The sequence below is a fragment of the Dryas octopetala genome, chromosome 1, assembly GCF_963921425.1.
Source record: "Dryas octopetala chromosome 1, drDryOcto1.1, whole genome shotgun sequence".
NCBI classification, from domain to species: Eukaryota; Viridiplantae; Streptophyta; class Magnoliopsida; order Rosales; family Rosaceae; genus Dryas; species Dryas octopetala.
Genome location: NC_141366.1, coordinates 29,131,671 through 29,144,276, shown reverse-complemented (window position 1 = coordinate 29,144,276; position 12,606 = coordinate 29,131,671). Strand labels below are relative to the sequence as shown.

At 39.9% G+C, this 12,606-nt stretch overlaps 2 protein-coding genes across 2 annotated transcripts; one reads left to right on the top strand and one right to left on the bottom strand.

Annotated features, from left to right (window-relative positions):
• Positions 1–2,549: 2,549 nt before the first annotated feature.
• Positions 2,550–4,021, bottom strand: LOC147299575 (uncharacterized). The gene is made up of 2 exons (XM_086231190.1): positions 3,073–4,021; positions 2,550–2,752 (listed from the first exon to the last, which is right to left on the bottom strand). The coding sequence occupies exons 1-2, from the start codon at positions 4,019–4,021 to the stop codon at positions 2,718–2,720; spliced, it is 984 nt and encodes a 327-aa protein (XP_086087316.1). The 3' UTR covers positions 2,550–2,717.
• Positions 4,022–6,581: 2,560 nt separating this feature from the next.
• On the top strand, positions 6,582–11,658 carry SIR (sulfite reductase). The gene is made up of 8 exons (XM_086255976.1): positions 6,582–6,873; positions 7,726–8,508; positions 8,590–8,886; positions 9,094–9,291; positions 10,362–10,496; positions 10,612–10,728; positions 10,838–10,996; positions 11,168–11,658. The coding sequence occupies exons 1-8, from the start codon at positions 6,697–6,699 to the stop codon at positions 11,372–11,374; spliced, it is 2,073 nt and encodes a 690-aa protein (XP_086112102.1). The 5' UTR covers positions 6,582–6,696; the 3' UTR covers positions 11,375–11,658.
• The last annotated feature ends 948 nt before the right edge of the window (positions 11,659–12,606 follow it).

Sequence of the window (12,606 nt, the reverse complement as noted above, 5' to 3'; positions counted from 1 at the left end):
CGGCACTGGATCTAGACACCACCTGTTGTTTCTTACTTCGCCAAGTAACTAAATTACCACCAACAAAGGTGAAATACCCAGCTGTAGACCTTCTATCATCTGCTGATCCCGCCCAATCAGCATCTGTAAATCCAATAACATCCAAATGGTCATGTTTACTAAATAACAACCCTTTACCTGGTGTGGATTTCAGATACCTCAAGATACGTTCAACTCCATCCATATGTAATTTCCGTGGGTCATGCATGAACTGACTCACCACATTAACAGCATAGGCAATGTCCGGTCGAGTGTGAGCTAGATAAATTAATCTCCCCACAAGTCTTTGATATCTTCCTCTGTCAGTCGGAGCAGAATTGTAGCTTTCAAACAACTTATGGTTCTGCTCAATAGGAGTTGCAGCAGGCTTACAAGCAAGCATACCTGTTTCTGTCAAGAGATCAAGAACATACTTTCTCTGGGACAAAAAAAATCCCATTTGAAGATCTCGCTACTTCAATCCCAAGGAAATACTTCAGGTTACCTAATTCTTTCATCTCAAACTCAGAAGCCAGGTAAGTTTGTAGCAAGGCCATCTCCTCCTGATCATCTCCTTTCAAAACCATATCATCCACATATATAATGAGTATAGTACGCTTGTTACCTCTTCGTTTAATGAATAGTGTATGGTCTGAATTACTTTGTTTGTAGCCTGCAGCTTTCATAGACTTGGAGAACCGTCCAAACCAGGCTCTAGGTGATTGTTTAGGCCATACAATGCCTTTCTTAGTCTGCACACCATACCAGACTGTTCCAGTTCAGGAATTCCAAGAGGAGGATCCATATAGACCTCTTCTTCAAGATCGCCATGCAAGAATGCATTCTTGACATCAAACTGAAGAAGAGGCCACTCCAGATTAGCAGCTAGAGACAACAACACCCTCACAGTATTCAACTTTGCTACTGGAGCAAATGTCTCCTGATAGTCAACTCCATAAGACTGAGTGTACCCCTTGGCAACCAACCGAGCTTTATACCTCTCTATGGAACCATCAGCTCTATGTTTAACCGCATAGACCCATCTGCATCCCACATGTTTCTTCCCTTTAGGTAACTGAACCAACTCCCAAGTCCTATTTTTCACCAATGCCTCCATTTCTTCTGCCATTGCCTTAGTCTATCTTGAATCTGCTAAAGCATCCTGCAAATTTCTTGGGACAGATACAGAAGATAATTGATGCACAAATGACTTATATGACTCGGATAGCCTATGCGAAGACACATGACTATTTATAGAGTATTTAGCTTTGGCGTTAGGATCTGGTTCATAAGATGTAGGTGGAATACCTCGGGTTGACCTATGTGGAAGCTTATACCTAGAGGTGTCAGGCTCAGACTCAGATTGGATACTCAAATCATCAGAAAAAGAAGGGGAAATAGGATGTACCTCATGAGACGCCTCTGGAGAAGATTGTATCAGTGGTGAAGTATGAGGACTGAGAGTTGTACTATCATCAAACAAACCTCCAAACACTGAAGAGTCAAAAAGATCACTGTCACACTGCACCGCCGAGTCTGTAGGTAAGCAAGATTGATCTACCAGATGAGGTATTTCACCCACCGTACCCACTGAGCGCTCGATACTACATTGCTCGTCCTTTTTGTCCTGTAACCTGAAACCATTGAAAAACTCCATATCTATGGCATTTGACCCTTCACCAACGTTCTCCCCCTGAAGGGAAGGTGCGGAACACTCATAAAAAAATTGTTCCTCATGAAATGTAACATCCATAGAGACATGGAACCGATGAGACGGAGGATGATAGCACTTGTATCCTTTAGTAGCACGACCATAGCCAACAAATACACATTTCAAAGCTCGGGGCTCCAATTTGGTACGTTGATGCCCATGTAAATGGACATACACAACGCAGCCAAACACTCGAGGTTCCAAATGCAAAATAGACGGAAGCTCACAAGAATCAGCAAGGACATCCAATGGGCGTCCAAAATCGAGAACACTAGATGGAGTGCGGTTAATTAAGTACACGGCTGAGCTAAGGGCATCGCCCCATAAGAAGGTCGGTACCCGACCGCCAATCAACAATGATTGAGCAACCTCTAGTAAGTGTCTATTCTTCCGTTCAGCCACCCCATTCTGTTGGGGAGAATAAGAACAAGATGTCTGATGGATAATGCCATGTAAACCAAAGTAATCTGTCAATTCTTTGTTAACATATTCGCCGCCATTATCCGAGCGGAGAATACGAATCGAATGATTGAACTGAGTTTTCACCATCTTATGGAACAATTGGAATACTGCACATACATCACTTTTATTATGAAGAAAATAAATCCAGGTCATACGCGTGCAATCATCTATGAACGTGACAAACCATCGAACGCCATTACAAGTAGAAAGAGGGGCAGGTCCCCAAACATCAGAGTGAACCAAACCAAAAGGAATTCCACATTTATTATCATTAGAAGAAAACACTATTCGGTGACTCTTAGCCAACACACAAGTTTCACATTGGAAATCCTGGAAATTACAACCACGAAACAATGAGGGAAATAACCGCCTTAGATAACTAAACGAAGGATGACCCAATCGCTGATGCCAGAGCCAGATCTTCTTCTTATTCGCAACTAACTGAGCACCACTAACATGATGAGCCTGACTTACACCATCCAGACCCAAAGTATCACCATCCAGATAGTACAAGTCCCCATCTCTCCTACCACTGCCAATCCTCTCCTTGGTATGAATATCCTGAAAAATACAGTGAGTAGGAAAGAAAACAACAACACAACCACGAGATGCAGTTAGTTGACTAACAGACAATAAATTGCAGTTTAAGGACGGAACAAACAAGGTATTAAACAAGGTAAGAGACAAAACAGACACAGTTCCAATGCCAAGGACTGGAGAAGACACACCATTGGCATTAGTAATGAATGGTTTAGGACTACTAGATGACAAGGATTGGAATGCATATCTATCACAAGTCATATGATCGGTGGCACCTGTGTTAATTATCCATGTATTTGTACAAGAATTAGCAGGAGTACGCAAAGCACAATAAGATATACCTGACTTAGCAGCAAAAATAGAAGTATTGACCAAATTTCCCTTAGGAGCCGGTTGGGTAGCCTTAAAAGGAGAGTCCCCTGGAGATGCCTTCATGCCTTTCGGATGCCATTCCGGATACCCATGAAGTTGAAAACACTTCTCTACCACATGGTTGGTACCATTACAATGAGTACATTTCCGAGTCTCATTCTTTCTAGTCCCGAACCGGTTACCACTTGAGGGTTTGGCCACCATGGCCATACTAGTATTATTAGGACCACCAAGCATGACATCCTGGCGATTAGCTTCAGCACACATTGTAGCATAAGCAGTACGAAGGTCAGGCAGATGAGAGGTAGCAAGAATCCTTCCTCTAACACTATCCAAATGCGAATCAAGTCCAGCCAGAAAAACATATAGCCGATTAGCACTAACAATATCATTATACAACCCAATATCTCTCGAACATTCCATAGGACAAGGTTGAATTGCATCCACCTCCTGCCAAAGTTTTTGCAATATACCATAATATTCAATAATAGTTCGACCATTTTGACGAGTGGAAATAACCTGACAATGGAGAGAATAAGCCTTGGAACCATCCTGACTCACGGAATACTGCCTCTTGAGAGCGTCCCATATCTCCTTGGCTGTCGCCATACGAATGAACAATGATCGCACATCCTTGGTCATTGCATCCAAGAGCCAAGACTTAACCATGCAATTTTCATCTTCCCAGGCCTCAAATTCAGGTGAATCATGATCCGTAGGCATAGGATGTGAACCTAAAACTAAACCCCAGCGCTTCCGGCCTCGGATCTTATTCTGTGCATTTAAAGCCCACTCACCATAGTTCGTGCCATCAAGCTTTTCTGGTGTGATTACTGAGTCATTAAAAGTAACCGGAGGAAGTGTAGGAGGTGCACTCAATTCAGCCTTCTTGCCATCAGTCTTGGAAGAGTCGGCCATGATACCAAAAAACAGCGAGCAACCAAGCAATGAGTCACGGGTACAGTAACAAACAGAGCAGACTAAGTGGCAGCAAGTTATCAACTGTCACTGCAATCAGAGGCGGCAAGGCGGCGAGCACAGACCAGCAAGCTAACGACGTCACAGCGGCGCGCACAGACAGCGAGCGGCGTCGTCACAGTGAGCAGCGTCACGGTGAGTAACCGGCGCACCAGCGAGCAGAGTGGTTGGCGTCACTGGAAAAGATTGGTCAGCGTCACGGCGACTGGTCGACGCGCACAGGGTCGGCGCGCATAGAAAGGGAGGTCGGCGCACAGGCGAGCGAGCGGCGTTGCGTCACTGGAGGACTCGGCGTCGTCTCTGGAAGGGATTGGCGCACAGGCGTCGTCACTGGAGAAATCGGCGTCGGGCGGTGTCGCGTCACCGGAAGGAGTCGGCGTCACTGGAGGAGGTGATCATCGTCACAGTGACTGGTCGTCGGCGCACAGGCGGGCACGAGCAGAGATGAGTTTCCGGTGAAGAGAGATAAAGGATGGAGGCGTCTCTGATGCTTCTCTGTTTGAACAGATCCACAACACGCCAGTACACTCAAGAGCAGCGGAATAAGTCAGCGGAATAAGTCACGCAAGAGCAAAAAATAATCCCATGCACACAGCAACAAGGATTTACACAGAGATTCTCACGCAAGGAACAATAAAAACAAATCAAGATCAACCCTAACACACCACCAAAAACCTAAGTCTGACGAATAGGAGTTTGGGTGGCTCTGATACCATGTCAAACAATGTGTTTAGGGTTTAATAATTTCAGCTTATTTCATTAATCACATAAAAAAGGTATTTATACCTGTACAAGTGAGGGTCTAAATAGCAAATACATCTATTCCTATAATTACAAGAAAACCCATATAAACTAGGAATTTAACACGTTTGGTATCTAATTCAAAAAATATTTTAAAAAACTATGATTCATTTTGAAAATATGATTTTTGAGGAACAATTTTTATAATTTAAATATCTGTTTGGTATGAAATAGCAAGTAAATTCCTAATTCATATTATCCACTCAACTAAGCACAGAGCAGAACGATTTTTATAAACAGGGTGATGAACAATTCTCATCAAAGCAGAACGATGATTTCTTCTCAAATATCCAAGGGTGGTAACTGGCAAGTTGTCTATGGCTTTCTCGGCAGCTAAACAGAAAATAATTTTGCTTGCTTCTAGATCTGAAACTTCCTCTCTCTCTCTCTCTCTACTTTTTCTTTCTCTCTTTGTCTCTGTCTATGGAAGTGTGGGATTTTGCTGTGTTTTTTGGCCAACTACACAGAGGAAGATGAAACAGAGTTTGTGGCGAAGCAGACATAGAAAAGAAAAAAATTTGAAAAACGATATTTAATCATTTCAGTAGTGCTAGATATACCACATTTTTATACCATAATTTCATACCACCTTATGTGGCAACTTACATGACATTCATACATTAGATACTAAAAAATAAAATAAAAAACCCAAAAAGAAAAAGAAAAACTCTGTCCAATAAAGTAATGACACGTGAGATGGTATAAAAATGTGGTACAAGAATGTGGTAAGTATAGCATTATTCTTAATCATTTTTAGAAAAGGGGTTGTTTTTGAATTTTTTTCAGATATTCTTTTTAAAAAATAGTTTACCGAACACATTTTTAAAATTTAAATACAATTTTGTGTTTTTAAATACAAAAAACAGTTTTTAAATAGGATTCCAAACGGAACCTAAATTTTTTAAAAATGGGTCAAAATAGTTTTTTTTTGGCCAAGATGGGTCAAAATAGTTTAAGTTGTATGAAAAAACTGTCATTTAATTAAATTTTCCAAATTATTATCCAAATGATAAATCCAAGATGTTGGCTTATATGTAATTTGAAATGCATCATCCAATAAAAGCTTGTAAAATTTTTTTTTTTTCTTTTTTCTTTTAATAACTAATTTAACCTTTTAGAGTTTTTATGGTTTTTGTATGGTTCTTGTTGCTAGAGTTTGTCTTACACTTGGTATTGTGTTCTGTCAGGCATTGACCAAATAGGGACTCATCAGAGCCTAGCTCTTCACAAGTAGGGCTGCTACAAACCACTATTTTACTATTATTTTTTATAAAGTAACCGCAGTCCAATTTGACCGCGGTTAAAAATGTAACCCAGAATCCAGTCCAGGTTCGATGTACCAACCCACCAGGAATCCAACTTTGGTTTCGCATCTGTCAGATTAACTCCACGCGCCGCACTCGTCCGTATGAAGCACGTGAGTGCTGTTCACAGTCTTTTAAACAGAAACGTTCCCGTGGTAGGCACGTGACTCTGCACGTCACCCCCTGTACGACAACAATCCAAAAAACATAAAATAAAAAAAATAATTAAAATTTATGAATTAAAGACTTAAAGTAATATAATAAAAAATAAAAAGCCGATTTCCCTTTTTCTTCTCTGCCTTTCTTTTTTGGTTCCACTTCCACCTGCTCTTCACCACTCAATCCCTACAACGCAACTCCTGTTGTTTCTCTCTCTCTGCCTCGCACTCACCACTCTCTCTCTCTCTCTGCCTCGCACTCACCTCTCTCTCTCTCTCTCTCTCTCTCTCTCTCTCTCTCTCTCTCTCTCTCTCATTCTCTTACTCTGAGAACGCCGTCGTTTTGATTGGTATGACGACGACGACGCCGTTTGGAGCTGCGAACACGGCGGTGCTGGGGGAGCCGAAGGTTCAGATTGGGAGCTACCAGGGGCTGAGGTCAGCGAACTCGCTTGCACTCAGCCGAAGACACGCGCATCTCTTCTCGGTTTCGTCTCCGAGCCATGCGCTCATTCGAGCCGTCTCTACGGTGCGTTTTCGACATCCAATTCTGTTTTGTTTTTAGGGTTTAGGGTTAATGCAATGTTTGGATGCTGAGAAACTGCACGAAAAAAAAAAATCAAAGGAATATGATAAATTAACCAACTTCAAGTGTTTTTGTGAGAGATTGTGACAAATATGTGCTCAAACTTAAGCATTTTGTTTTAGTTGTTTTGGTGATCGGCTTTCGTTTCTGTATTTCTATCAGTTTCTGTTTGGATTCTGGTGAAGGAAAATGTGGCTGTAGTAAACGAGTTTAGGCTGCGTTCTCTCAAGCTGTTTTTTGTAAATTTTTAGCACTGTCACTGTCAAAAAGTTGCTTTCTCTACTTTTCCAATTATGGGTGACTAAAAGTTTTAGAAATTTCTTTTCTTTTCTCAGTTTCCAAGCAAGGGTCGATAGAACTTATTTAATTAAATTGGAAGAATTAAATCATTTTTGGTTTATTATGTTTGTAATGTTATGCCTGATTTTTCAGAAATCTTTTTGTTATGTGCTCCAGAAGAAAAGGTATCCAATTTTGTGCCTACCGTGTTCATGCCTGCATATTCTTTGTGACAAGATTATTTGTCTCTTCAAATGAATTAGATCATAAAATCTTAACACTCTTTTTTTTGCATCCTGTGCTTCCAAGTTTGACACGAAACCTCAAATCATCATAAAATGGCTACTGTGCTTCGTTGAGTTTTATCATTTGATTAGAGAACATATTAAATAGAAAAAGTAAGGCTCCTATGTAACTCATTCATCAGAAAATGCTGAATGTTAGTTAGATTGTTTGTTGTTAGTTCTTGGTAGGAAAAGTCCTAGTTTTCAAAGATTCTGTATGCTCATTTTGCAGCCTGCGAAGCCGGAGACTGCAACTGAGACGAAGCGGAGTAAGGTTGAAATAATCAAAGAACACAGCAATTTCATAAGATACCCTCTTAATGAAGAGATTTTGACAGATGCCCCAAATATAAATGAGGCTGCTACACAACTTATTAAGTTCCATGGGAGCTATCAACAGTACAACCGAGATGAACGTGGTGGAAGGTCTTACTCATTTATGCTCCGCACCAAAAACCCTTGTGGGAAAGTGTCAAACCAACTATACTTGACCATGGATGATCTCGCCGATCAGTTTGGAATTGGTACCCTTCGATTGACCACAAGACAAACTTTTCAGCTCCATGGTGTTCTGAAGAAGGACCTTAAGACTGTAATGAGCAGCATCATTAGAAGCATGGGTTCAACGCTTGGCGCCTGTGGTGATCTTAATAGGAATGTTCTTGCTCCTCCTGCTCCACTAGTAAGAAAAGATTACCTTTTTGCACAGCAGACTGCGGAGAACATTGCAGCACTGCTGACTCCTCAGTCTGGTTTTTACTATGATGTATGGGTAGATGGAGAGAAATTCCTGACCGCAGAACCTCCCGAAGTAACAAAGGCCCGCAATGATAATTCTCATGGAACAAACTTCCCTGATTCAGCCGAGCCCATTTATGGAACTCAGTTCCTGCCCAGGAAGTTTAAAATTGCAGTTACTGTACCAACTGACAACTCGGTGGATATTCTCACAAATGATATCGGTGTTGTGGTTGTTACTGATGATGAGGGGGAGCCTCAAGGGTTCAACCTATATGTAAGATGAAGATATGTTCTAACATTTATGTTTTGAATTCATTTTCTCCACAAATGTGATTTCCTTTAATTTCCATTGCAGGTTGGTGGTGGTATGGGAAGAACACATAGGTTGGAAACCACTTTCCCCCGTCTGGCCGAACCATTGGGCTATGTCCCCAAAGAGGATATCCTATATGCAATCAAGGCTATTGTTGTTACACAACGTGAAAATGGGAGAAGAGATGACCGCAAGTATAGTAGAATGAAATATTTGATCAGCTCTTGGGGGATTGAAAAGTTTAGAAGTGTAGTTGAACAATATTATGGAAGGAAATTTGAGCCTTTCCGCAAGTTGCCAGAGTGGGAATTTAAAAGTCACTTGGGGTGGAACGAGCAGGTTTGTTGTGTTGATTTAGACATACGATATTTGATGTCTCAAGATTTTAACTTTGCAATGTCTTCACAGTTTTATATATGGCCTAACCAACTTGTAACTTTTGATCATACTGCCTACATTGATGCCTAGTCTTGGCTCCATTTCCATCTTTTCTCCCCAGCTTAATTTCCTGTCTATTAAACTTTTTCTGTTTCTTTTTTTGGGTAGGGTGATGGCAGTTTATATTGTGGGCTTCATGTCGATAATGGTCGTATTGGGGGAAAAATGAAGAAGGCATTAAGAGAGGTTATATCAAAGTATAATTTGAGTATAAGGCTCACACCTAACCAGAACATCATATTGTGTGATATTCGTAGTGCATGGAAACGTCCCATCACCACAATTCTTGCACAGGCCGGTCTGCTGGTAAGTTTTTTTTACTCCCTCTTCATCAGACATTGATACGATCTTGTGGGTACTAGCTATTACCTTTCTATTCTGTGAAATATTTTTTACTGCCAAGTGAACCTTTGCAACTCAGTAGATAGGAATATCTTATTCACCTGCTGTGCTGTCTATCTAGAAAATGGATAGCAATTAATTATTTAACATTAGATGGTGATGCTTCTTCTTCTAGACCCTGTTGTAAAATAGCATTAATAATTGCAGGCAATACTGGCATTTCAGAATTATGTCACCAGGACTTACAACCTTTTATCACTTTTATGAGTCGTTCCTTATATCCTGGTTATTACTGCTATTACCATACTCAGCTTTGTTTCTTTGTGAAAGTCACTTTTGATGTAAAATATAATCTCCCGGGGAAAAGGAACAAAATGTGGGTATATATATTAATTTTTTCCTGTATCTAATTTAATATACATGCCACTTTTCCACAAGCATAATGATAAACTAATTATCTCACCTAGGGGCCTTCAGGAAATATTTTCACTTTTCTGCCAAAACATATATTAATGGGGAGACATGTAAAGCAAGTCTGGGTTCTCCTATGAAATTATGATCAGTTTGGAAATCCCTCTTAATTATTGTATTTTAAAAGTGAAGTTTTACAATATAAGGTCGTAAACTGAGTCCTGACATCCCAATGATATAGTGGACCATGAGTTAACAGGCTAATATTGACGAATCATGATAATTACTAAGTCCACTTCATTGCCATGGATACCACGGAGAAAAATGGAAGCAAGATTTTCAATTGTTAAACCTCCTCCTCTCTTTAAATGGGGTTCTCTAGACGTAGGCTCCATATGATCTCAAGGAATTTTACTTTTTTTATTCTTCCTCTTCTTGATCCTCATCTGAGACCAACTTTTACTGTTTGAATTTTTTAAGTGCAGACAGTGATCAGGGCTTATGCAAACAATTATCCGTTTAATCATTTTCCCTTTTTTTGTTATTAATTAACTGTTTGGACCATCTCTAGGTTATGGATTTTTATAATTGAGCATAATATTGACCAGATCTGATTGTGGCAGCATCCTAGGTATGTAGACCCCCTCAACCTGACTGCGATGGCATGCCCAGCCTTCCCACTATGCCCACTGGCAATAACTGAAGCTGAACGGGGTATACCTGACATTCTTAAGCGGGTTCGAGCAGTATTTGAGAAGGTATTACCTTAATAACAAGCTTATTCAGCAGAGTACTAATATAAGGTGGAAAATCAGGATCGTGTGTGGGTAAGGCATTGGAATACATGTAATGAGTATAGCTTTTGAATTTCAGGTTGGTTTAAAGTACAATGAATCTGTGGTTATAAGGGTGACTGGCTGCCCTAATGGTTGTGCCAGACCATACATGGCTGAACTTGGATTAGTTGGTGATGGTCCCAACAGCTATCAGGTATTTCAAATGCTGGCGCATCCCACTTTTTTATTTCATGCTCAAATGTAGATTATTATGACATGAAAGCAGCTGAGCTTTTATTTGTTTACTTTTTGTGTTCAAATAGATCTGGCTTGGAGGAAAACCCAATCAAACCTCAATAGCAAGAAGCTTCATGAATAAGGTTAAGATTCATGACCTTGAAAAAGTTTTGGAACCTTTGTTTTATCATTGGAAACGTAAACGACAATCCAAAGAGTCATTCGGCGACTTCACAAACCGCTTGGTACGTGGTGAAACAAGTTATATTATACTATTTAATATTTTATTTGGGCCTTTCGAGGAAGAATTTTGTTGTATCTCAAATTTTGGGCCTTGCCATAGTATATTGAGAACATTTGTCAGTTGCAATGGTGGCTGACAGGTATTGTTCGCTTTAATTTGTATATTTTGTCAGGGATTTGAGAAACTTCAAGAGTTGGTAGACAAATGGGATGGTCCAGAGTTGGCACCAACCCGTTACAACCTGAAGCTTTTTGCTGATAAGGAGACGTACGATGCCGTGGATGAACTTGCAAGGCTGCAAAACAAGAATGCTCATCAGTTAGCCATGGAAGTCATCCGCAATTTTGTTGCTTCCCAGCAAAATGGGAAAAGCGAATGAGTTTGCCATGAAAAATGTTTTGCAATCTTGTTGCTGCCGGGCAAAGTGGCCAAGGTGAATGAGGAACAACATCTCCGATTCTCTCTCCAAGCTGTTACTATTCGGTAACAGCAGGAACAAATAGGATACTGGATTTAGTGGTTATTTTGTATCAAATTTTGCTCGTTTTGCATTTTCTTGAACCCTGAGTTTGTATAACTAGCTTGCATTTTGTATCCTATTTGCGGGTTAAAATTGTGTTCCTTATTTATTATTTGTTTAATAAAAATGCCCGTTTTTGGGTATTTAGACTGTCAACAATTCCAACGGACTCTGAAGCCCAAAAATATATATTTGGTGGAGCTATAGATGCTGGATGAATGAGGTTTCTATGTGTTAGTTTCTAGGATTTGAAATTGGCTCTTTCTTGTCAAAATTATTATTTATTTCTTAATTATTCCCTCACAAGCTCTAGGCTAGAATTAAAGATCAAGAACACTTGTGTTGAAGAAATTAAGTTTGAAGTTGAAAGGAAAAGACCCTAAGGTATGAGACTTAAATATAAGCACTATTTTCTTTACGTACAGTTTTAACACTTAAATATTGTGTCACTTCAGTGGGTCATTTCGTAATTTGTTTATTAAAGCCCATTTCCTGTTTTCTAAATATGCATGTGCACAGCACATGAACTGGTTCCTTTCATGACTTAATCTCATCAGGTCATGTGCTTTATCATTTAACGCACTCACACACACCTCAGCACTATTCATCTTCTTTCTCATTTCTGAATTTTGCAAAATAAAGAAATAATTGATTTTATAGCTCCACATTCTTATCCTCAGCTGTACTAGGATACCTCTGTAGGACAAAAAAAATATGCCTTCATTTGTCTCTTGTGGACAGCCACTGCTATTCTTCCACGTGGCACGAGCCGAAAAGGTGTGTGCGTCGTGGGTATTTTGGGCGTCCTTTGGCTGAGTTTTTGAGGGAGACGTCAATTTTTAGATGGGCATGCTTGCTGCATGAGTGGGCTTGGTTTTTGTTGGTATGTGCTCATCCTTTCAAATAAGAAAATGCTTTTGATTTTCAAAAATTAAATGATTTTCTTAACTTGTTTTTTTTCTTCTAAAATCTGAATGGCTTTGAGTGTGTACTAAATCATTTTCACATATTTATAAACACTATCATTTAGATTTTAGATTAAGGATTCTCCATTAACCTTTGCATGTATTTTGCATGAGAATGCTGATTTT